Genomic DNA, 23,646 nt, shown 5'->3' on the forward strand with positions numbered 1-23,646 from the left:
CATCTTTTCTATTACCATGTAATTTTAAATCAGCATCTTACATACTTATTTTCTTTTGAGTTTTATATGTGTGTGTTTGTATGTTGTGTATGTGCTTGTACATAAATGTTCATGAATGTGTGCATACACGTGTGTGCACATTCATGGTGAAAGCCAGGAGTTAAACTTGGATGTTATTCCTCAGATGCCATCCACCTTATTTCCTGAGATAGTACCTCATTGAACCTGGAGTTTTGCTGGTTGACGATGGAGTCCTAGGGTCACCCTGTGTCTGTCTCCCCAGCACTGGGATTACAAATGCTTTCCACCACACCTGGAATTTTTACATAGGTGGTGAGTATCAAAGTCAGATCCTAGGCTATGCACTTTACTAACTGAACCACCTTTGAATTTCTGAGACAGGGTCTTGCTTTGTAGCCCTGGGTGGTATGAGACTTTATTTAGATGGAACTAACCTCAAACCTTACTGGAATCCTCCAGCCTCTGCCTCCAGAGTGCTGGGATTACAGCCAAGTACTAATACAGCTGGCTAAAACATATTTTTACATACTTTTCTGTTCATCTTTCATACACACATGTGCTGTGTGTGTGTGAGTGTGTGTGTGTGTGAGTATGTATGTATGCAGATGAAAGAGAAGAAGAATTGAACTAACTTGTATGAAAATTAGCCAGGCTTGGTGACCCACACTGCTAGTCAATTCCAGCACTTAGGAAGCAGAAGTAGGCAGATTTCTGAGTTTGAGGACAGCCTGGTCTACATAGCAAGTTCCAGTCCAGCCAAGATACATCATAAGACGTTTTCTTAAAAACCAAAAATAAATAAATAAACTGTATAAAAACCAAAGGCTCTTGATGAATGCATCTTCTGCTTGCGAAATAATATGCCAAATAGAAAATGGACACCCTGCAGTAGTATGTGCTATAGCCTCAGCAGTTCTGCCAGTCCTGTCTCTCCACACTGCAGTGGGTCTCTTCTTGACCTGCCTTCCTTTGATTACCGCTGAGGTGGAACTGTTCTTCATTTGTTTATTAGCCATTTATATTTCTCTTCCCTGAGTTGACCTCTTTGCTTTTGAAAGGAAGGATGAGTCTCTAGGGGCCACTGGAGAGAAGATGTTACAGTGATAATTATCTCAGAGCCTTGGGGCGGGGAGTTGCAGGGGAGAGAATTAAGGGCCCCCTGGGACTCTTGAGGCCACAGCCATAGAGGGCTTGTTCCTAAACCACAGTGAGCTCTGTACCGCCAACTAGAGTTCAATGCTTGTTCTCGGCCTTTCCGTCTGTTGTGTTAAAAATGTTTCAGATTTTTTTTGAGAGGGAGCTTTTTACCTTGCCCATAATCCCAGGCTTATAATTTTTCTATGATATGCCTGCTCAAGGTTGGGTTTCTCAGCATCCAGTTGGTTGGGTCACAGCAGCCCTGCTGTAGATCATGCTGGAGTCTTTTATGATCCCTGCCATCCAGCCAGGAGCCCTGTGTTGCCCTCTCATATTTAAATCTGTTGCTTGGGTTCTCTCCTCCTGGCGTTACAAAACAGTAGAGCCCATCCCATCCATGCTGATGTCTTCATATCATTCTCTCCTTCTGGATTTATGGGGCAAGATAAACCCTCTGACATAGAAGTGGGTATTGATTATTAAATTACATAATAAAGCCTGTGAAGGGAGTGAGACCTAGGAATCCTTCCTGTTCCTGGAGGAGGGCAGTAAACCCTGACTGCCTGTGCCTTGAAGCTAGGAAGCCTTTTTTTAATTAGTGGCCAGAGCAGCAAGTGGTGAGTGACAGGGACCAGACAGATGTAGTCCATACTGGGCAATGTAGGTAACATTTCAGGAAAAAATAGTATATGTGTGGGTCTATATCTATCTAGTATTTAAATATATTTGTATATAGTATATTATTTTATATATACACGTATACATAGATATGTGTGTATGTGTGTGTGTATATATATATATGCAACAAGCAAATAAATGGCTTATTATCTAGATAATAATGGTTTCAAAAGAGCCACTGATAGCGTAAAAAGAAAAGATGGGGCCCGTGAGATGGCTCGTTAAGTAAAGCTATCTAATGTGCAAACCTGATGACTTTGGTTTCATCCCCAGAATGCACCGTGGTAAAGAGAACCAACTGTACACAGTCGGCCACACTCGTACTGTGACATGAATGCTTGTATTGGCATGTACACACACATGCACACATCGTGTACGTAGGCGATGTAAGAAGAATGGGAGGATTGCAGGTGGTAGGGCACCAATGAAAATGGAAAGAAGGCGGTATCAGCACCAGGAAGTGTCCAAAGAAGTTCCGGTCATTCTGGGGACTGGCAAGGTATAGCCATAGCCACTTGCTCCCTAGCCTGATGATTCCTGGGAAGGAAAGAATTGAAGCATGAAAAGTTGTCATCTGGTCTCCATATGCACATTGAGGCATATGTACACAGAATAAATTAATACAATAAAATCTTACCATATGAACTGAGGAGACGCACTAATAAAAAAGAAAAATATGGTAAGCCACATATAAGGAGAGCATCTCTCATTTTGAAAATTTCCTGGGAAACCGGTGTTGTGGGGAATGTTTATAGGAGAGAGGAGCCTAAATTTCCCCTTCACATCTAGATAATGGTGGTTTAGGAAGACTGGGAGACACCCTAAAATTAAACAGCAAGGCATCAAAACATCAGGCTAGCCCTCTTGCTCCGCCCCACTTCCTTTCCACCATCTCAACCCCGAGTGGGCTTTTCAAGTCATTTTTCAGTAAAACAAAGAAATGCAGCCGTGCAGACAATAGTGTTAGTGCCCCCCACTCATCCATTATCCCCGAAAAGAGGTTCTAGGGGAAAGAAATAAAGACTCCTCAAATATTGGCAGGCTAAAGAGGGACCTGCGTTTTCAAGACAAAGAGATGTTTGTTTTCCCTGCGTTTTAACTCTTAATTTTTGGCACAGTGGGGAACTCATGCACGGCCACCATTTAGAGTGTTACAGTGTTGAGGCACTGTGATTGTCTGTCACAGGGGTGTTGTGGCTGAGGGCCAGGAGACAGGCAAATGAGGCCGGAGGTGCAGCCTGACGCTGAGGTCCTGTCCATTTTCCTTCCACTCTTTTTTTTCTCTGGCCAAACACTTCTCAGGCCTGACTCAGAGGAATCACCCCGGGAAGACTTGAGGCTGAAATTCCTAACAGGCTCTTTTCAGTCCCCTTGATTTTAATCAGAAATACACAATTATTCCTTTTCCTCCAAACAGAGAAACTCAATCCCCATTTTAAATTCAATTATTGTAATTGCAGCATTCAGAAAACTAGCACATTCATTTTCTAATAAGAGATTGTGGATACCAAATTACCGCATATAGTATGTCAAAACAGGAAACTCAAGACTGGCAGGCTGGCGGGTGTTTTTATCTTAGCAATTTGTATTTTCTTGCAGGCAATTTATGGTAATCTTACCCTTCTTATTTATGATATAGGAGGCTGGTTTTTTAAGCCCTCCTAAAATAAAGATTCTTGTTCAGTACAGTATAATTTAAAATCCCAATTATGAATAAGATGGACTCTAAGAAGGTCCAAAAGCAAAGGTTCCTACCGCTAAACAGAAGTAAAACCAAGTCTTTGGAGATCCAGTAGGAAGGGGAGCTTTGGGTCATCCTGCACCACCTTTGAGTGCTCATAGATGTTTATTTCAAGTAATTTTTGTATTTCTTTGGCCAAGTCTTTTGCTGTCCCTCTTTTAAATATTTCACTTGGCTGAAAGTTGCACTGTGATGATTAGGCATGCTCAGTGCAAGAGCACAGTTTTCCTTCTGCAGCTCCACTCAGGCTGCGGCTGTCACTTGAAGTAAGTCAGACCGGCACAGAAATACTGTAAGACCTTGAGGTTCCGACAAGAAGGGACTTAGCATCTGTCCTGGTTTCACTTCCCTTGTTATGATAAAAACACCCTGCCCAAAAGCTGCTTAGGACAGAAAGGCTTTGGTTTAAGCTTCCAGGTCACTGAGAAATCAAGGCAGGTAATGAAGCAGCCTGTCAGCACACCACACCTGCAGTTGAGCAGAGAGAAACCAATGCCTCCATGCTGCCCACTTGCTGCTGGTAGTCAGCTGGCTTTCTTCACTCTCACACAGTTCACAGTCCAGCCCACTAAATGACGTCACCCGTGGAGTTCCTAACTTAGTGAACAATCAAGATAACCCTCCACAGACCTGCTCGGTCTAGACTCTTTTTCCCAGGTTCTTCTCAGTTGTGTCTCATTGCAAACAGTTAAAACTTGCCAGTGCAGCATCTGATCCCCACCCCCTTCCAGTCTGTGGTTTTGTTTTCTTAAAATGCACTTTCAACGCAAAACCATTTTCCTACGTTCCTCACTGGCATACGCAGGCTGACCATTTTCCCAATACCCTTCTGCCCGTGACATCAACCCCTATCTGTGTGCATATCCACGAAAGGACATGTGGAGGTCAGAGATCAACATCCTCTATCAGTCTCCACTTACATTTTTAGAGAGGGTCTCTCACTGAACCTGGCACTTACCCTTTTGCCTAGATTTCCTGAACAATAGACCCTCTGGTTATCCCTGTCTCGGCTTCACCGGTCCTTGGGTTGACAGGCATGTGCCACCACACCTAGCTTCTTGACCTGGGTTCTGGGGATCCAAACTTAGGTCCTTATGTTTTTGCACAAATACTTTGCTGACACAGCTACCTCCTTAGCCCTATACTGCGTGTTCCTTGATCTTGCCAAGTAGAAACTTCTGGCATTCACCCCTGCTGAATAGCTTACTAACTCACTCTTCTGTGAGCTCATGGGCACTGAGTACCTTAGTCAGGAAGAAGCAGGTCGTTATGGAGAAACAGGAAGCTGACAGCTGAGGGAACAGAGTGCATGCAGAGACGCTCTCCTGGGGAGGAGGGAGCACACATGTCCACATGTCGCCAAAGGGCACATGTAGCCCCATCTTAATCTACTAACAGATTCCAAAACTGCTAGATTCCTACTTGTACCAACAATTAGTTGGTATTTTCTTTTGTTGTTGATTAATTAATTAATTTTGTTTTGTGAAACAGGGTTTCTCTATGTGGTCCTGTTTGTCTTGGAATTCTCAATGTAGGCCAGGCTAGCCTTGAATTCCCAGAGATCGTCCTGCTTACCACCATGCCCAGCTTTAGTGGGTACCTTCTAACTGCATTCTGCCCATCTACTTATTTACGCTGCCAGTTTTGAGAGAGCAGTCTAAGTGTGTCAAAACTGGGGCTGGAGAGAGGGCTCAGCGGTTAAGAGCTCTTGATGTTCTTCTAGAGGGTCTGAGTTTGGTTCCCAGTACCTAGGTCAGGAGATTCACAACCACCTGTAACTCCAGCTCCAAGAGATCTGATGTTCTCCTCTGGCCTCCACAGGCATCTGCACTTAAATTTGAATTATAAAAAATGTCAAAGCCCACAAGCTGTCCCTGCCCTGTGCATATGGTACACATTTAGATCCTCAGTCTCGTGTTCATGCATTTGATTTTAGTCTCTTTGCACACATTACTGAGTATTGTTTGAAGTCCAAGCCCAAGTATGGTTGCCCAAATGCAATGTCTACCAAGTCTATAAAGGAATGTTATACTGGATTCTAAATGGTCTTGTGTTGTTGACATTTTACTCATGAAATAAAGTCGTGAGTTACTGGGAAGATTCTTGCTGTTACTATTCACTAGTTTTGTTTCCGTTGATGTTTCTGATTTGCTATAGGGTAGTATTAGGCCTTTAAACAGTTTCCAAAAAGAAATGCTTGGAGATTATGACTTCCTCTTTGATGACGAAATGGTAGAAATTTTCTCCCAACATTTGAGTAATTGTTATGTCTTCTCATTTCTCTGTGTGATGGGGACATATTTTTCATACAAAGATTTGCAAAACAAAAGTCATGATGTCTCTTTTTGGCTGTCTTCACATGTACTTACTTAATCCTGACACAAATTCTGAACGTAAATGAATCCCAGATACTGGTTCCACAAGGATCCTCATGATACTGGAAACCTGTCCCAACCACGTATGACCCTGTGGAAAAGGGATTGGAATTTGAGCCTACATCAGTTTTGGGTTAATGAGCACTTTCTGCGATACAGGAAAAAAGGTTCTTGAGGAAGGAATGGTCTTGTGTGGAGCATAAATATGACTAATCACTGCAGTTTGTGGCTGAAGAGTCATTACAATTTCTCAGTCTCAGGTGCCCTCAGACTCTGCAGGGCAGTCAATTGTGGGATAACTGTCGCATAGTGTCCTTGTGCAGGGATATTCACCAAAGGAAAAGTGGTGTGCTTCACAACCCAGGACAAACTTGTGAGGATAGAGCTGGGTCCAAGTGCCTTCCCAGCCACCTGAAGCTCTCATTTCTGTTGATAACTATGAAAGAAGCTGAGGCAGTAGGATCCCAAGTTCAGGGCTGCTTGGATGAAAGAGTGAGTTCAAGATCATCCTGGACAACTTAGTCTAACATGTCTCAAAATAAAAAAGTAAAGAGGGCTAAGGATATAGTTTAGTGGTAAAGCAAGCAAAACTAGATTCTGCCCATGAAAGGTTAAAGTTCATTGATAGAGTACCTGCCTAAAATCCCCCATTGAGGGGCGGGAGTGTGGCTCAGTGATTGAGCACCTGCCTAGAATTTCTCAGTGAGGGGCTGGGGTGTGGCTCAGTGGTAGAGCACCTGCCTAGAATCCCCCAGTGAGGGCCGGGGGTGTGACTCAGTGATTGAGCACCTGCCAAGAATCCCCCCCGCCCCGTGAGGGGCTCAGGTGTGGCTCAGTGGTAGAACATCTGCCTAGAATCTCCCAGTGGCTCAGTGGTAGAGCACCTACCTTGGTTGTACAAGGCATTTCCAAATTCTGGAAGGAAAATAAAAGAGAGAAATTGGTGGGGGGTGGGGGGAACCTCCTTCTCTGGGTATTTTTTTGTGATGCTGGTGGGAACCAGATACTTCAGAGTAGAGGGCTTTTTGCTGCCCTGATGTTGTGTATCCCACCCCACTCTGCTCTTGCTGAATGTGAACATCAACCATTTGGCAGAGAATTGAATCACGTTGGTGTCACTCAGCATGAAGGCAGAGCTGAATTCCGTCCCTCACAGCCTTGGTGGAAGGAAGGAAAAGAATGGTTGTGGCAGTGTCATTATCCTGAAGAAAAGAACTCAGAGCTGTGGGCTCTTTAAGAAAGATGCTTTTACTTTGGGTGTTGCAGAAAATAGAACAATTACCTATTGAAGTCAAAGACGACGAAAAAAACACCTCTGTACATAGTACCCTGGTCATTTAATCTCTTCCTATTCACTATGGTTTTCTGAAGGTGAATCGTGGCAGGTTACCTCTTCTTAGCAGTTGCAGCATCCCTTCCCTAGGCCAGTGTACAGGGTGACTGCCTGAGGCTCCCTGCCGGGCTGGACATTACCTACTCAGAGACTCCTCGCACGTGTGTCATGCCCCGTAGCATGTGAGCAATGCGGAGTAAGTGTGGGAGGGAGAGAGGAAGGAGAGGGGTCCACATAGCAGGGCAGTGCTGCTGGCGTTCTTCATGGTGCTCAGGAGTGCGCTCATCTGTAGGGTGATTTCTCAGGGCAGCCATAGTGCACTTTGCTCACTGGCTGAGGAGAGGACTTTTGTCTGAAATAAAATAATCCTGTTATGTCTTCACCAGGCTCAAGTAGATTGGCAGCACCTGACTCACACACATTTGAGAGAGAGAGAAGGGGAGGGGGAGAAAGAGAGGGAGAGGAGAGGGAGTAGGGATTTAGCTCACTGGGTGAGAGCGATTGCTATACAAGTGTGATGACCCAAGTTCAGGTTTCCCCATAGACACATAAAACCTAGGCATGGCCATGTAATCCTATAGCCCTAGCTGTTGGAGGCAGGGAGCTGCTGCTGTCAAGACAAGAGGATCAGTAGGGCTTGCTGGCCCGCCAACCAGCCAATATAGCTCAAAACAGTAAGCTCCAGGTTAAATTTGAGAAACTGTTTCAGAGGAATGAGGCAAATAGAGATTGAGCAGAACACCTGGCATTGACTTTTGGCTCGTAAACCTTCACAACACACGTGCACACTCACATATACATTACACACAAAAAGAGGAAGGAAAACAATCATGGCAGTGCATCATGTAGTCCCCAGATGTTCAAGACTTGCTCAGGTACATAGTGAGTTCAAGACCACCCAAGGTCCATAAGACAAACAAGGAAGGGGAAAAACTGATCAGAAATGATTCCTAATGTTGATTGACTTTTTACGTAAACACTATTCTGAGTGCTTTATGTGCATTGTATGTGTATGCATGTGAATTTCATATAATTAGTACTTAGGTGCTCTCTAAACCTCAAGGTAGAGAGTAAGCAGTCCCATTTGATAGATGATGAACCAGAGGCTGAGAAATTCAATTGCTTGCCCTTAGAGGGTCTTCTCGCATTCATACGGTAGAGGTAGGATTCGAACCTGGCCTCTGTCTCTATGATTTTAGATGGATCACCGTGAGATCTTTCTAGCAGCTCACTATCATTTAGGTTCCCACCAAAGGGTAGCAGGCTTTGTTTCTGTGCCTCAGCTCTGGGTATCATCACTCTTGAGTCTTAAACACCCCTCCTGGGTTTCCAGATCAGGGACTGGTTTAAACCAGCCTTCTGAGTTCCTGCCTCCTCCTCCTCCTCTTTTTCCTCCCCTCATCCTCATTTCTCTTATGGAGCACATCCTAAATAAGGATGGTTGCTGTGCTTTAAGGGCATACAAATGGCTTGCCCTCACCTGTCAAGCATGATCCTTGTATTTTACCAGGCCCATTATGAACGCAATCTTTCTGTCGAAAATTTGCATACCTCCTTTCTTGAAAAGTAATGACAGCAATTTCTTTCCCTGCGCTCACTCTCCGAGTGTCTCATTTAACGGCACCTGTGAAACCGACAGGCACAGAGATGAGAAGTGAAAGAGAGCAGTTGATTAAATCATCATCAAGTCGGGCCTCAGAAAGTCAATTCTGCTCGCCGTCCGCAATGATATCCTTTTATCTTAAAGTAATGAGCTATGGCACTTTCGCATCGGGTAATGCGATAAGTTCTATTAGCATGTTCCATTTGCCTCACAAGCAAGGGCAAGTCATTTTAGCTAGCTCATATCACCGCAATCAAAGCAATTGGCTTCCCAGGCAGAGAAGAAAGGGAAAAGGCTCAGGGTGATTTCTATGGATCACAACACAGCGGAAAAAATAGAGTCTTGTATTATTTTAACCCGTGACGTACTCTTCCTTTTTACTCCTCAGCAAATTTGGGCTAAATTATTAGTTCCACCCAGGACTTCAGGAACTAAGGGTGAGTCCAGGCAGGCCTGGGGGCAAAGGAAAAAGAGAAAGGGTAGCATTGCTGGGCGTCTCACGTGGCACATGGCTGGGAAAGAAAACCAAGACTGCTCCTTACTAATACTGCCATAGTCTTATAATCAGCTCGCCCTCTCTGCCGTCCTCCAAGTCATTAGTAGTAGGTCTCCAGACCGGCAAGGATTAGTGCTGCTGATAGCATGGAATCAGCAAGCCAATGGCAAGGAGGCAAAGAATCTACTGCCTGGGCTAAAGAGAGATCATTTGCTGATCTCAGGACCCAGGCTGAGGATGTGACTCCATTGGTAGAGTAGTGTCCTGGCATGCAGGAGATCCTGGGTTCCATCTTGCACCCTACCGAAACTGGGTGTGTGATGTGTGTCTGTAAGTCCAATATTCTGGAGGAAGAATCAGGAGGATCAGGAGCTCAAGGCCAATCCTCAGCTACATAACAAGTTGGAGACCATCCTGAGGTACAGTAGACCCTATGTTTGAAAAAATCAACACATGAAACATAGGTTCTAGACTATCCATTTCGCCATTTTGTCTTTGGAGTATACATATGCTTATACCCGACAAAACATAGCTTCTCTTCTTGAGTGTAGAGAATGCTGAACTCTGAAGGTTTGTGAAGTGTCCACTCTCCATCATTCCCCAGAACCAAATAACATGTCAGTGATCTAAGTGGAAATTACAGGTTGTTTATGAAATATACATGGATTTCAAAGTGGCAAAAGATGTTGAATTTCTAAGCTTTAAATCCCCAGTTTGGACTGTTTGTTTTCTGTAAGCAGCGTAATTGCGCTTTTAGTGAGCGGTCAGAATGGAGCTGCCCACAGTGGGCACTTTAGTCGTATTTTTTCAATGAAAATATGTGGTTGTCTGAGCAATGACGAGAAAGGGAACGAGAAGTGCTTGCTTGAGCTAGCGAGATAGATGGCTTGGTGGGCAAAGCCCTTGCTCCGCCTCCTGAGGACCTGAACTCAGATCCCCAGCACCCATGGAAAGCCAGATATGGTGGTGAACACCTGCAAGCCCAACACTGGGGGAGATATCTGAACAAAGAGACAAACCTCAGAGCCTCGTTGGCCAGCTGGTATAGCCAGAATGGTGGTCTCCAGATTGAGTGGGAGATGTACACACACACACACACACACACACACACACACACACACACACGCCTCTACATCTCTCACATCACATTGCCTGATTGAGTTCTACCTATTTCCAACATGCAAAATACCAAATTCCACAAGCTCCCTACATAGGAATGCTAGACTATAGGTACGAAAGCCCAGAAGCTGTAAAAGTTTATGCTCTCCGGTCTCCTCAACAGCTGGACTGTGTATTATTTTCTAATGAGCTCACCCTGCGCTCGCTGCTTTCTTCTTTAGAGTTACTGTTTAGAACACTCATTTTTTCATCAGGCTTTCCTAGTATCTGAGCTATTTTTGACCCCCTGTGGAGTTATTGTTGAGACAGAAGGGAGGAACTTGGTCCTTCATTTTACATTGAGGGGAAAAAAAAACCCTCCTAAAACCACTTTCAGGATTAAAATGCTCTTTATTTCAAGGGCCCCAATAGCTTTAAATGTCATGTAAAGTCCAAAGCCAATAAGACAGCTAGGTAAACAGTGGGGAAGGGGGTTCTTTGGCACAAGATGGCTGCCTGCGTGTCTGTGCTTGTGCAGGGAGTCGGGCTCGTGGGAAGCTGCCAGCGGATGTGTTTAGTCACCAGGCCGCTTGCTGGCTTTTTACAGGAAGGAAATAAATGTCATGTTTTCTTCAGGTGGCTTCTTCAGAAATTGCTTTTAGGTAAGGGATGTCTTTACTGTCTTAGATAAACCGCCTGGCCCAAAGGGGGAATCGATTTGTTTTGTCTCTGGCCAAGGTAAATTGTACTTGATGCGAGATGCTCTGCTTTACAAGTTGGGGGGTTCCCCCCTCATTTTCCTCCCGTCTCCTTTAGGCAGGAAAGAGAATAAAATAACTTTGTTCAGCAAGTGGCGTTCAGCCCTGACATCTTTGGTGGTGATGATAAATGGATCTGAGATACAGAATAACTGCTCCAGCAAGGTCCATTGAGCAGAATGGAGAGCAGTGCCCTCCTCAATGTCATTGTGTGTGATGTATTCAGTGATTGCCACTTTCTGCTTAAGAATGCGTTCCATCATTGGTTACCCAGAATCCCATCCCAGTGTCTACAGGCCAAACAAGGCTGCACACCTTCGTTTGTTCCAACTCGAGGCAGAGTCTTAAACACATGTCCTGAGATCCCCAAATAAAAACAAGGAGGGCTCGCTTTTGAGGAAATGTAATAAATGTCATAATCCCATCATTTTGGGGTGTTTTGTATTTTTAATTGGAAGACATTTTCATCTGAAACTTATGTCTATGCTCTCCTAGCAATTTTATTTTTATTGCATTTATTTAATTAATATTTGTGTGTGTGCATGTTTGTACATTTGTGCTCTTGTTCACACGTGTTTGAGGTGGAGGTCAGAAGACAACTTGGAGGAGTTGGTTTTCCCATTCTATCATGTGGCTTCCAGGGATGAAACTCAGGTCATCAGGCCTAGCAGCAAGTGCCTTTACCTGCTGAGCCATTTGGATGGTCTGTTAAGTAAAAACAAACAAACAAACAAATGCTTTCTTTGTTACCTGTACTAATAATCTGCCAAGCATGTTCAGACAATCTTCTCAGTATTATGCAATCATATTACTGTAGCCTATACTTTTTTTTTTCCATTTGGAGTCACCTGTCTTGTACTTTAATTGTACTTTACCTAGAATCAAACATAGAATATGTTTAGTTAGGAATATGTCTTAGTTAGGGTTATTGTGGCATTGATGAAACACCTTGAGCAAACACAAGCTTCAGGAAACAGTCTATTTGACTTACACTTCCACATCACTGTTCATCTTCAAAGAAAGACAGGCTAAAACCTCAAACAAGCCAGGAACCTGGAGGCAGGAGACTGCAGAGGCTATGGAAGGATGCTGCTTACTGACTTACTCCTTATGGCTTGCTCAGCTTCCTTTCTTACAGCTCCCAGGACCACCCACAATAGACTGGGCCCTCCCCTATTGATCACTAATTAAGAAAATGTCCCTGCAGGCTTGCCTACTACCTGATTTTTATGGAGGCAATTTCTCAGTGCATGCTCTCCATCCTCTCTGATGGTTCTAGCTTGCGGCGAGTTGACTTAAACTAACCAGCATGGAGTAATTCTTTTTAAAGGATGAGGTTGATTGACTTACCAGTATAGTTGAACACCAAGTGTGTGTCAAGGCCTGGAGGTAAAACATGATTGAGACTAGACCTCATTGCAGGAATGATGTCTGCCATGGCCAATGTTGTTGGGCAGAGCTGGGAAGCTGAAGCTTTATATTGTTTTAGACCATTGGAATCACGAGAGACTGGGAGCTGTTTTAAGAGGACCAGCAGGTTTTTAGGTTGAAGTTTGGAGAAGGACACTCTAGGGTGGAGGGTGTGGCTCCTTACGAAGACAGTTAGGTATGAGGATGTTTCTCATGACTGGGTGTGGCTGGAAGGAGGACCTTGTTAGATAAGATCTCCACCCCAGCCCTGTTGGTGAGCTGTGTGCTGTGAACCTGCTGGGAGATTAGTTGGGTGACTCAGAGTAAGCTCTAGGAACCTTCCAGAGAAGTTATTATAACATCCCTTTATCTCTTAAATCTCATGAAAATTTCCATGTAATTATTTTGCTTTTGTGGGTTTTTGAACCAGCCTCTCTGGGTAAGCCTGTCTGTCCTAGAACTCACTTGTGTAGGCCAGATTGGTCTCTCACTCACAGAGATCCCCTTACCTCTGTCTCCTTCATGCTAGGTTGAAGGCTTGTACCACCAGGCCCTGCTTGTTTTCCTTTTGAATTTTTCTAGGAATTTATTTATTTTTTTATTATCCATGTAGAGCCCATGGGAGTAGCTCAGTTGGTGGAGCATTTGACCAGCATGCAAGAAGCTCTGAGTTCCATTCCCAGCACTGCTTAGATTGAGTGCAGCGGTACAACAGTAATCCCAGCCAACACTAGGGAGGCCAAGGTAGGAGGATCAGGAGTTCATCCTTGGTGCTGTGGCAAATTCCAGGCCAGTGTGGATTACATGAGACCCTGTCTCAAATAAGTAAGTAGGAAATAAATAAAAATAAATAAATAAATAATAACAGCCAGCAAGCATCCACCACTACATCAGGCTCTTGTGTGGTTTAAAGAGTTGAAACAGGAGGACTCAGTGCCTTCAACAGTTGACATCCAGTTCATGAAACAACAGGGAAATCACAGTTGAATGGTAGCCATGATGGGGTGGCCAAGGCTCTGTCTGGAAATTTCTCTTCCTATGTCTGCATTCAAAGCCTGTGGTGTTCACTGCAGGCCTCCCGTTTGACTCCTCAAGTATGGTGGTTTAAATTCCTGTCTTAGCCTGAGGACCACGATTCTTTCCCTGTCCTTCCTCTCTGTTTCTTGCTATTAAGATGGAGAAAATTATTTCCACTTCTCTCTCAGGGCTTTGAAACCATGTCATGGAGAACATTCCGACACCTCAAGCTCCCATTTGGTGGGCAAACTGTTTGCTAATAAACCAAGGCAGGACCCTGATGTCAAAATGCTTAAGACGGCGAATCAGCTGGGACCCCTTTCTGTGCCTGACATGCCTTTTCCATCTCCCTGCCTCCTCCAGAACATAAACCTGAACCGGGAGGTGGTTCAGCGTGAACTCTTATAAATTGGAGTGGGTGTCTAGGGACAGGGGAAACAGACACTTCTTCCTTTAACCTTTGAAGACCAACAACCATCTGGCCCGAAAAAGATCCACAGCGGGTTGAACCCGGGGTGTGAAAGCTAGGCAGTGTATTAAATGTGAATTCGAGACTATGACTTCTCCCCACCCTGACTCCATAAAACAGCCTCCCTTTTTCATAAAGCACGCCTATAAACCACTGCCAGCGAGGCAGAAAGCCCGCTCAGGACCCCAGCTTGCTCTCCGTCTGGGGCTGTCAACAAACCCCCTTTATGAGTGGAATAGACCTCTTATATGCACCCAGCTTCTGGCTTTTTTCCTCTCTCCTTTTTTTTTTTTTTTTTTTTTTTTTTCCTGCAGAGTGTGTGAGGAGCCAGGCTGGGCAAGCGTCAGGCGCTGTTTGCTGAACGCATTTATTGCCTTTGCATAATTTATGAGCTGGAGGGTTTGACCGCCATCGCTCTCTGCCAGGGGCTGGCACTGGAGGCTCCAGAGAGTGGAGCTGTAAATTGGATGGTGAGCTCCTGCTGAGCTCACGGCAAAGTCCCTGGGTCAGTATGGGAATTTAATACCAGAAATGGGGCTGTTTTCTCAGCGCACCATGTGGGCCCCTGGTGCCACAGACAGTGCTTCAGCAGACTCTGGCTGGCCTTGCGAGGGGCCTGTCACTCACGAGTGTGTCGTGTGGGGAGCCCCAGCATTTGTAATCAGCTTGGCATCCGTGTGGCTTCCATAATGGATACCAGTAGGTCTCAGTTCTCCACCATATGCTTAACTCTGGAGGCAAGGTGCTTCTGGGTATATCAGTAATTACTTGATACGGAATTAAGTGGACCTTGAAATTAGAACTGGACTCTCCAAAAGCAGGGTAGCTTAATGCTTTGATAGAAATAACCATTCCCAGAGACTTACCGCTGTTTGCATGGGGGGTGGGAGAGAGAGCTTTCCCCACTTTCCCAGCTTCTTCTCCTGAGCGTAGACCCTGGAGGACGGAGGGAAATGTGTCGCTCTAGCCTTCATTGTCATAACCTCGTATGGATAGCTGTGAACATCTGGGAAAGAGCAGGCATGACAGAAGGCACCACTCTGGGCTGGGGGTGTAGCTCAGCAGTACAGTTTCCTATCATACACAAGCCCTGGGTTCACATCCCCCAGCAATTCAAAGTTTTTTTTTAAAAAAAAAAAAGAAAGGAAAGGAAAAAAAACAGACTCTTCTCTTCCCACCCCTACTCAATCACTCTTAAAAATGCACTTGAGATTTTATGGTAAAAAACAATAGAGCAGTTACACCCTCAGAAGAACACAACCATCTCCACCCACCCCATCCACCCACGGTTCTAGACCTTCGGGTCTTCATCTCAGCCAGTCTTCTCTGCTCAACTCATCTGATAGGATAACCAAACATTAATCGGGCAACAGAATGTAAATGCAGACGTAGCTGCTGCTGGAAGCCCAGGGGGAAATGATGCTCCTGGACTTGACGAGGGTCTGTCAGTCACTCAGTGGCCATGGAGGCAGAGAGAGGGGTAGATGGTATAGTTCTCACCCCAGGACTTGGAAAAGTAGAGGTGAGAGGAACAGGAATTCAAGGCCTTCCTTGGTCATGTAGCTGGTTCAAGGCCAGCCTGGAATACATGAAATTCTGACTCAAAAACAAAGACAAAAAAAAAAAATATTCAATGTAAGTTCCTAAATGCTCAGAGTACTGAGGCAGTGGTCTCCACACAGTCATTTGGATGGAGATCTTATTAGCATCTCTTGGTAGCACATAGGGGTTAACTTGGAACAATAATGACTAGTTTTCTTTAAAAAATGAGAGTCTATTCTAGCGTGGGTTTCGTGGCTCAGTGATGTCAGACTTCTCTTCCTTTGGGCTCTCCATCTTGTTTTGGCATGGAGGCTTTGGGGGTTATTTAAACCCCACATTTACACAATGATAGCTGTAGATGAACACATCACAATCTCACCTAGGCAGACTTGAAAGTCAGAGGCAGGAGCTGCCTACTTTTCATTGAGACTCTTTTAGATAAATCTGTGTTGTTTGTGTATGCTTGTGAGCACGTGTGTGTGTGCACGTGTGTGTGTGTGGTGTGAGTGCGTACACACTTGTGCTATGGAGCCCATGCGTAGATCAGAAGACAACGAACACTCAGGAGTCAGTTCTCAATCCTTCTGACCTGGGATCTGGTGATTAAGCTGAGATCATCAGGCTTGTGCGGCAAGTGCTTTTCCTCCCTGAGCCATCTTGTAGGCCCAAAATTCTTCCTCTCCTCCTTCTTCCCCTACCTCAGGATCCTCTGCAGACTTCAACTCTTATTTGACCAAAATTATTCTCATAGCTCCCCAGAAATGTAAGGAAAACGTGGGGGAAAGAGTACTGCCCTTTTGAACTCTAGACGATGTGGGAGAAGAGAGATGTTGCTCTCTGTCCTGCCGAGGCAGCTCTGTTTCATTTCCTGTTTGCACTGGTGGCTCCATCTGCTCCCATGTACAGGTGGCCACAGTAAAATCCTTGGCACCCTCCTAGACTCACCGGCCGTTTGCTTTCCCTGGCTATGCATTACCGAGTCCGTCAGCTCTCACCGCAGCTCTGCTGAGCCATCTGTTTCACCCTCTCCCAAACCAGGCACTATGCTGGCATAGGCAGTGTCCTACTTGCCAGGCTTCTCCCCTGTGATCATCTCTCTTCCTGGTGGGTACTCTCCCTCCGCCACCCATGCAAAGTGATTCCATCTGCACCCCACATTGGATGAACCACAGAGCAGCCAGAGGCTCTGTCCTGTGTCTCATCTTGGTTGAGTCCAGCTCAGCAGGGCCTTTCCGGGGTAAAGGCATACATGTAATCACACCTTCTCTGTGTTTACCCTAACAGAACTGTATTATGTATATGTATGTGTGCACATGCATGTGTGTGGAGATCAGAGGTCAACCTTGCCTTGAGAGACTTTCCTTAGGCCTTGTTCATCTTTTTTATTGAGGGTCTTTCCCTGGGACCTGGGACTCACCGATTGAGCTAGTCTGCTTGGCCAGAAAGCCCCAGGTATCCTTCTGTTTCCTCTTCCCCAGCACTAGGATCACAGATGCATGCTGCCATGTTAATTTTGTTTTTTACGTGGGTCCTGAAAACCAACTCAAATTCATATCCTGTGATTGATTGCTAGGAAAGCACGTTAGCAATTGAATTGTCATACCAATCCCATTGTTTAACCCATTATTTGTTAAGAAAACACTATTGCTGGGCAACCAAGGCACATGCCTTTAATCCCAGCACTCAGGAGGCAGAGGCAGGCAGATCTCTGTGAGTTCGAGGTCAGCCTGGTCTACAGAGCTAGTTCTGGGACAGGCCCCAAAGCTACAGAAAAACCCTGTCTCAAAAAAGCAGAAAAATAAAAGAAAAGACTCTTGATTTTTAGAAGAGTGCATGATCTTTGTTTCCTCTGCTTCTATCAAGAAACCCAAAACTGTGAGAGACTTCTTTCTTTGGTTTTCGCAAACCTGGAGCAACAGGCTTATCGTACTACTTACTGCTCTTGGTGCATCACCTACAGGGAGTTTGCCTTCTAACCTCAGGCATCAGTAGTAGTCACTTTTCTCATTGCCGTGACTAAATACCTGATAATAGCAACTTATGGAAGAGCTTATTTTGGCTCACAGTTCAAGGGTCTAGCCCACCGTGGTGGGGAAGGAATAGCAGTAGGGGTGTGAGGTGGAAGTCACTGCCTTAGTCACTCTTCTGCTGCTGTGAAGAGACACCATGGCCACGACAATTCTTATACAAGAAAGCATTTGATGTGGGTTTGTTACAGTTTCAGAGCTCAGTCCATTATTATCATGGCCGGGAGCATGGCAGCACTTAGGCAGAAATGGAGAACTGAGAACTCTATATCTTGATCTGTGGGGAGAGAGAGCTACACTGGGCTTGGCATGAGCTTTTAAAACTTCAAAACCTACGTCCTCCAACAAATCCATGCCTCCTGATCCTTCTAATCCTTTTAAATTGTGCCATTCCCTGGTGACCAAGCATTCAAATATATGAGCCTTTGGGGGACCATTCTTGTTTTAACACCACAGTCAGAAGCAGCAGACAGAATTGAGTGCACAGATCACTCTCTCCATTTCATTTAGTCTAGCGCTGTGGTCTTTGGATGGTGCCACATTTAGAGGGGGGTTCTTTCCTCCTCAGTTAGTCCAATCTAGACCTTCCTTACAGACACTGCCCAAAGGAGATTCAAGATCCTGTCAAGTTGATTGTCATTACTGACCATCACAACCTCACATGTGTGGAGCCTTGCCCCTCAAAGTGTTGGCAAGAGATTTCAATGTACAAAGCTTGTTTTCTTCTTGAGAAAAGATTCAAGAGAAAGACAGCCAATATCCAAAGCTGAAGGCAGAATACATTCTTCTGCAGAAGTGATTTTATTCCAGAACCTTTGGAAAGATCCTGAGTCCCCCTTCATGCTGTGGCAGTATTAGCCCCTGGCTGGGTGCTCCCTTGACTTGCAGAGTTTTTTTTGTAGAGGCAGGCGGATCTCTGTGAGTTCAAGGCCAGCCTGGTCTACAAGAGCTAGTTCCAGGACAGGCTCGAAAGCTACAGAGAAAACGTATCTCGTAAAACAAAAAACAAAACAAAACCACAACAACATTTTTTTTTTTTTTTGTATGGTGGAGTAGTCTCCTGCTGTGTGGACCCCTGGCATCCCAGGGCACTGGTATGAGGGAACTGACAGAATGGATGTTGTCCTGTGTTTAGCACCTGGAGCTGTAGAACATCTTCCAGCCCAGGGACTTCTCTCCTTTCCTATATTTGCCCTACCCCCGGGGAAGGTGGAGTGTCTGAAGCAAATTGCATAATCACCGCACTGACCTTTTTTCTCTTGTCTTCATTTTCAGTGTGACAGTGACAGCGACCAGGAAGAGAAGGTAAGATGCCACCCCCTCCATTGCAGATACAGTCCATGAGGCCCTTGTGCACCGTCACTCTCCTGCTGGCACCTGCTTCCTCCTGCAGGATGTCTTATTGTTCACACTGTGACCTTTTCAACGATAAGATACACCGTGCCAAATCTGTGACATCTACCTCTTTGAAACATGCCCCTTCGTGTCCCCTGTGTATCACACTAACTTTTCACTTTATGGATGGTGACATGTAGACCCCAAAACACTTTTCAAAAGGAACTGGGTTTTTTTTTGTTGTTGTTGTTATTGTTCATGATGAAAACATTGAACTTCCTCCTGTGTATTTATAATGTCATCTCTACGTCCCTTTGCTTGACCTCTGCATTTGCTCTTGCTTTTCCATAGCTCCCAGGGCAGTGTGGGAGGGGTGGTCAAGAGGACTCTGCTCTCTTCCCTGGGTTGGTGTTGGGGAGGGGGTGTCTCCCTAGCAGGCACACCCTCTACTTGGAGGTTGAGGCCCAGCCTCAGTGTCCACAGCTCAATAAGGATGAAGACGGAACCCAGGCTTTGAGCCTCCAGAAGATGGAATCTGAAGCCAGTAAAGTAGGTTTTCATTTTCTGTTGACTGAAGCAAAAGGTTTGTGGTATGCTTTTTTGTTTTTTCCTTCCTAGCTGTTGGCATCTACCAACTAGGAACGTTTCCATTTCCACTGATGTCATGTGTAATTTGAAAACTTACCCGAATCTCAGAATTTATGTGCTGCACGGCACCAAAACAATTGGCCAGTCCCCCCTTACCCTGTACCCTGTTCCGTGGTCTTCACTTCCGGCTTGCTGGCTGATCCTCCCCAGAATCCCATGGTTTCATGGGTAGTGATTGTTCCCCAATCCATCTCGGACTTTCTCCCTCCGCCTCCACAACAGCCTCCAGGAGAGATCTGAAGGCTCCTGTTCTCCGCTGTCATTAATTTGAATTCAGCATATGTAGCCGGTTATAAAACTCGAGACATCATCATCTGAGCAGGTCAAGCATATTCAGATGAAGACAAATGGTGCTTATTTGATTTTCCTTAAAATCAGGAAATGAAAAAAGTGCTCTCTGGAGAAATCACGCTCCGCCTGACTTGGATGATAGACCAGCGCCGTGTCCTCCAGATAAGAACAGGCTCTCGCCTGGAGGTTTTTATCTCTGAAGGACGGCCAGGACTGTCAGCTTGCTGACATGTGCATTATCCATGTCATTTTAAACAAAGTGACCTATGGAAGGGTGCGCCGTGCTGTGACATGGTAATGGGCTGTTGGATGACAGCGGAAGTACACACTGGGTGGGGGGCTGAGGGCTCTCTTTTTGTTTAACTGACAAGTTGAGGCTTCCTACCTCCAATCCCCACCCCCTGCAGGAGGGAATTTTAGCATTTTGGACTTAGGACCTTGGGTACCTCGGGCAGCCAATGCGTGCCAGGGATGGGTGACATCAAGCAAAATACATTCGATGCCCCAAACTATCTCCAAGGTCATGTGGGCATATGGCAAAAATAGCCATAATTCTGTGGGGTATCTCTGGCACCCAGGAAGGTGCAGAAACCTTTTGACTGTTTTGAGAGCTTTACTGGCAAGCAAGAACTGGGCTCACTTCTCCAAGAGCATGGGTTTTATTCAGGGTCTTACTCTCTGTGCATAGTTGTGTGTGTGCATCTTCCTATATGGGCAGGTGCATCCGTGTGCATATGGATGCAGAGGCCAGAGGGTGATCTTGGGTATCATTATTATCTGGTGCTGTCTACCTGATTTTTGATATAGTCTCTTGCTTGCCTAGAGTTCATTAAGTAAGCTAGGCTTGCTGGTCAGCAAACTACTGGGACTTTCTTGTCTCTGCCTGCCCAGTACTAGGATTACAAGACTGTGGGTTCTGGACATTGAACTCATGTTTGAACAGCAGGTACTTCCAAGAAATCTTTTCCCCTAGCCCAGAGATCTTTATTTCAAAAATCTGATGGTGCGTACCTGTCATCCCAGCCTTTAGGAGACTGAAGCAAGAGAATTCCAAGTTCCAGGACATCATATGCGACGTAAGGAGGCTCTATTTCACATACATAAAGTGAATTCCATATTGAGACATCTGTCTGCAATAGGGAAGGTGATAAAAATTCCCCTTTGCCATTTCTCAGTATCTTGATCACAACTCTTGGCCTTGGTCACACCTCAGAATCCCCAAGGAAGTACCCCAGGCCTGGCCTCCACTCCAAGTCTCTTACCCTGGAGTCTCTGGGGACATCAGTCATCATTAATCTGCAAGATCTTGTGACTCTTGTAGCTCCTGGAGTGAAGCCACTGGCGGGCATTAGAAGTAGTGGAGGGGACAGCCGAGGGGGTTGAGGCAGCAGCAGAGGGCTAGCTAGAAGGAACGGGTGTGGTAGGTGAGTACCAGGCTGTGAGGAGAGTGAACAGGCAGGTCCAAGGGTGAGAAGTCAGTGGGGTGGGGGGGGCGTGAGGGTCACTAGGCACATTTTTTTTCTATGCTTGGTACACCCCCTGTCTAGGCCCGGGGCTGTATTTTGTTTGCACCTGAAGATCATGCAGGCCTTTGTAACTGGGAGCTGCACTTGACACTCTTATGTGTTATCCGTGCCCTGACAGAGTGTTTCTCCAGGGGTTTCCCAGCAGGAGCCCAGGAGCCTCTAATTGCACCAGTGCCTGCCTGGCCCTCGCGTAGTTAAGTCTGCCAGGCTTCTCCTTTTCCAGCTGAGACAGGATAGTGTTTATCGCCAACCTGAACCCCATTCTCCCTGCTTTGCAGGGGCCCTGTCAGCTTGCTCTATGGCAGGGCCTCTTCCTGTAGCCCCTGAGCCCACCAGGGTGCTTGCTGGCACCGCTTGGAGGATTTGAATACAAATATGAATTGCTAATAGTGAAGTAGATGCCACTCAGCATCCTGGGATCCCTTCAGCAAGTCCCACTGGGGATGCTGTTGTAGCCAAAAGTGAGGCTTGCAGGAGGGACCTGGTGGGAATTCTCTCCGGAAGACCTGTCATTCTTACTCCGTGGGGATCCGCAGAACCGGCAGTCTAAAATTAGGGTACGGTATTTCACACAGCTGACTGAATTAAGATAAACTCTGCTTTCTTCTGATAGGAAGCTATAATTTATAAAATGATACCCTTACTAATTAATGTGAAAGTATCTGGGAAAGGGCTGGGAAAGCAGCCGAAACGCTGGAGACAGATGCACGCATGGAAGGGATCTGATGAGACCCCACTTGGAGCATCCTCAGCCGCGGGAACGCATTTCATGTTAGCAGCAGAGAACCTGGAAGACTCCTGGGAAGGGAGAAATTGGGTGGGGAATTAAGTAGGCGGTGAACCCAGCATCTTGGATGTGGGATGTCTCTTCATATGTCATTAGGAACAAGGAAGAGGCAGCACTTGGCCCCCTTATTATCCAAATTAAGCAATTACACCAATCCCACACTGGAAAAGAATTGCTATCAGGAGAACAATGAGGCGACAATAGTATTTCTGCGGACTTGGTCTATATTTTCTTTGGTTTTCTCTTTTCTCTAACACTGGCAGCACCTGTGCTATGTGAAGCAATACCCCTCATTTGGCTATGAAGTTAATGTCAAGGTTTAAAGTCACAGTCTTTCCACCCACCCACTCTTCTGTGTGAGCCACAGCACGGCTGGTCAGAAGGAATCTCTGGTCTTGTTTCTGGTTCTGTCTCCTAATTTCCTGTGTGCAGAATGATTCTTGGAATTGTCCCGTATGAGATGGGATGGCACAGCCCCACCGGGGTTCTTGTAGGAGTAGATTTTAGGCTCCCCTGCCCTGGGTTCAGTGTGAGCTGTGGTTTGTTTACTAGGCTTAAGGCTCACCTTGGGAGGGAGGAAAGCTGGGTCCTAGCTCACATAGCTTGAGTTCTGCAAGAGACCCACAGGGCTCCAGGGGAACCCAGGGCTCAACTCTCATCCCCAAGGACACTTCCTGGAACAGACTGGATGGAAGCCCAAAATTCTAAAAGGTCCATAAAACGTCCTCTTTTTAACCCCCTTATCCTAACATATTACTCATATACATTAGAGTAAGGTGGGTTTGTCTTAAAACGAGAATGAAGTACTAGACGGTACAGGTTTTGTCCCATTGGCAGCTGTTCCTAGGTGTCAAACTCTTCTCTTTACAGGGGAATGTTCTTGTTCAGGCTTCAAGGGACCAGATGTAGTTTTGTTGTTTTTTTAATTTTGTTTACCCCCACCCCCAGAGATAATATTCAAACAGCTTCTGAAGTAATATTTTTCTCACTCTGTTCATTTGCTCTTTGAGAGTTTGGTACAGTGTGTTGTTGTTTTTCATTTGTCTGAGGCAAGGTCTCCTGTGTAGCTATGGTTAGCTTAGAGCTGGCCTTGAACTCACAGAAATGTGTATGCCGGCTTCTGTGGGGATGAAAGGTGTGCCCCACCACATTTGGGCTCTCATACAATCTATATTGCTCACTTTCGCCTCCCAACTCCTCCCAGATGCACAGCCCCCTTCCCTACCCATCCAGTGTTATGTCCTCTTTAGAATTTTTTCATCTTTTATTGCTACATTTATTAATTTTTAAGTTTTAATGCATCTTTAATTAATAATTAATTAATATAATAATAAGTAGGGTTATATCAGTTTTT

At 45.5% G+C, this 23,646-nt stretch overlaps 1 protein-coding gene across 3 annotated transcripts in view; it reads left to right on the forward strand.

The window, feature by feature from the left end:
• Positions 1-23,646, forward strand: part of Auts2 (activator of transcription and developmental regulator AUTS2) — a 1,103,484-nt gene that overhangs the window by 749,719 nt on the left and 330,119 nt on the right. For all 3 annotated transcript variants that reach the window (XM_057763815.1, XM_057763817.1, XM_057763816.1), the window contains exon 5: positions 18,981-19,010. In XM_057763815.1, the coding sequence (XP_057619798.1) occupies positions 18,981-19,010 (30 nt within the window). The remainder of the gene's footprint in view (positions 1-18,980; positions 19,011-23,646) is intronic.

Source organism: Chionomys nivalis, chromosome 3, assembly GCF_950005125.1.
Source record: "Chionomys nivalis chromosome 3, mChiNiv1.1, whole genome shotgun sequence".
Classification (NCBI taxonomy): Eukaryota; Metazoa; Chordata; class Mammalia; order Rodentia; family Cricetidae; genus Chionomys; species Chionomys nivalis.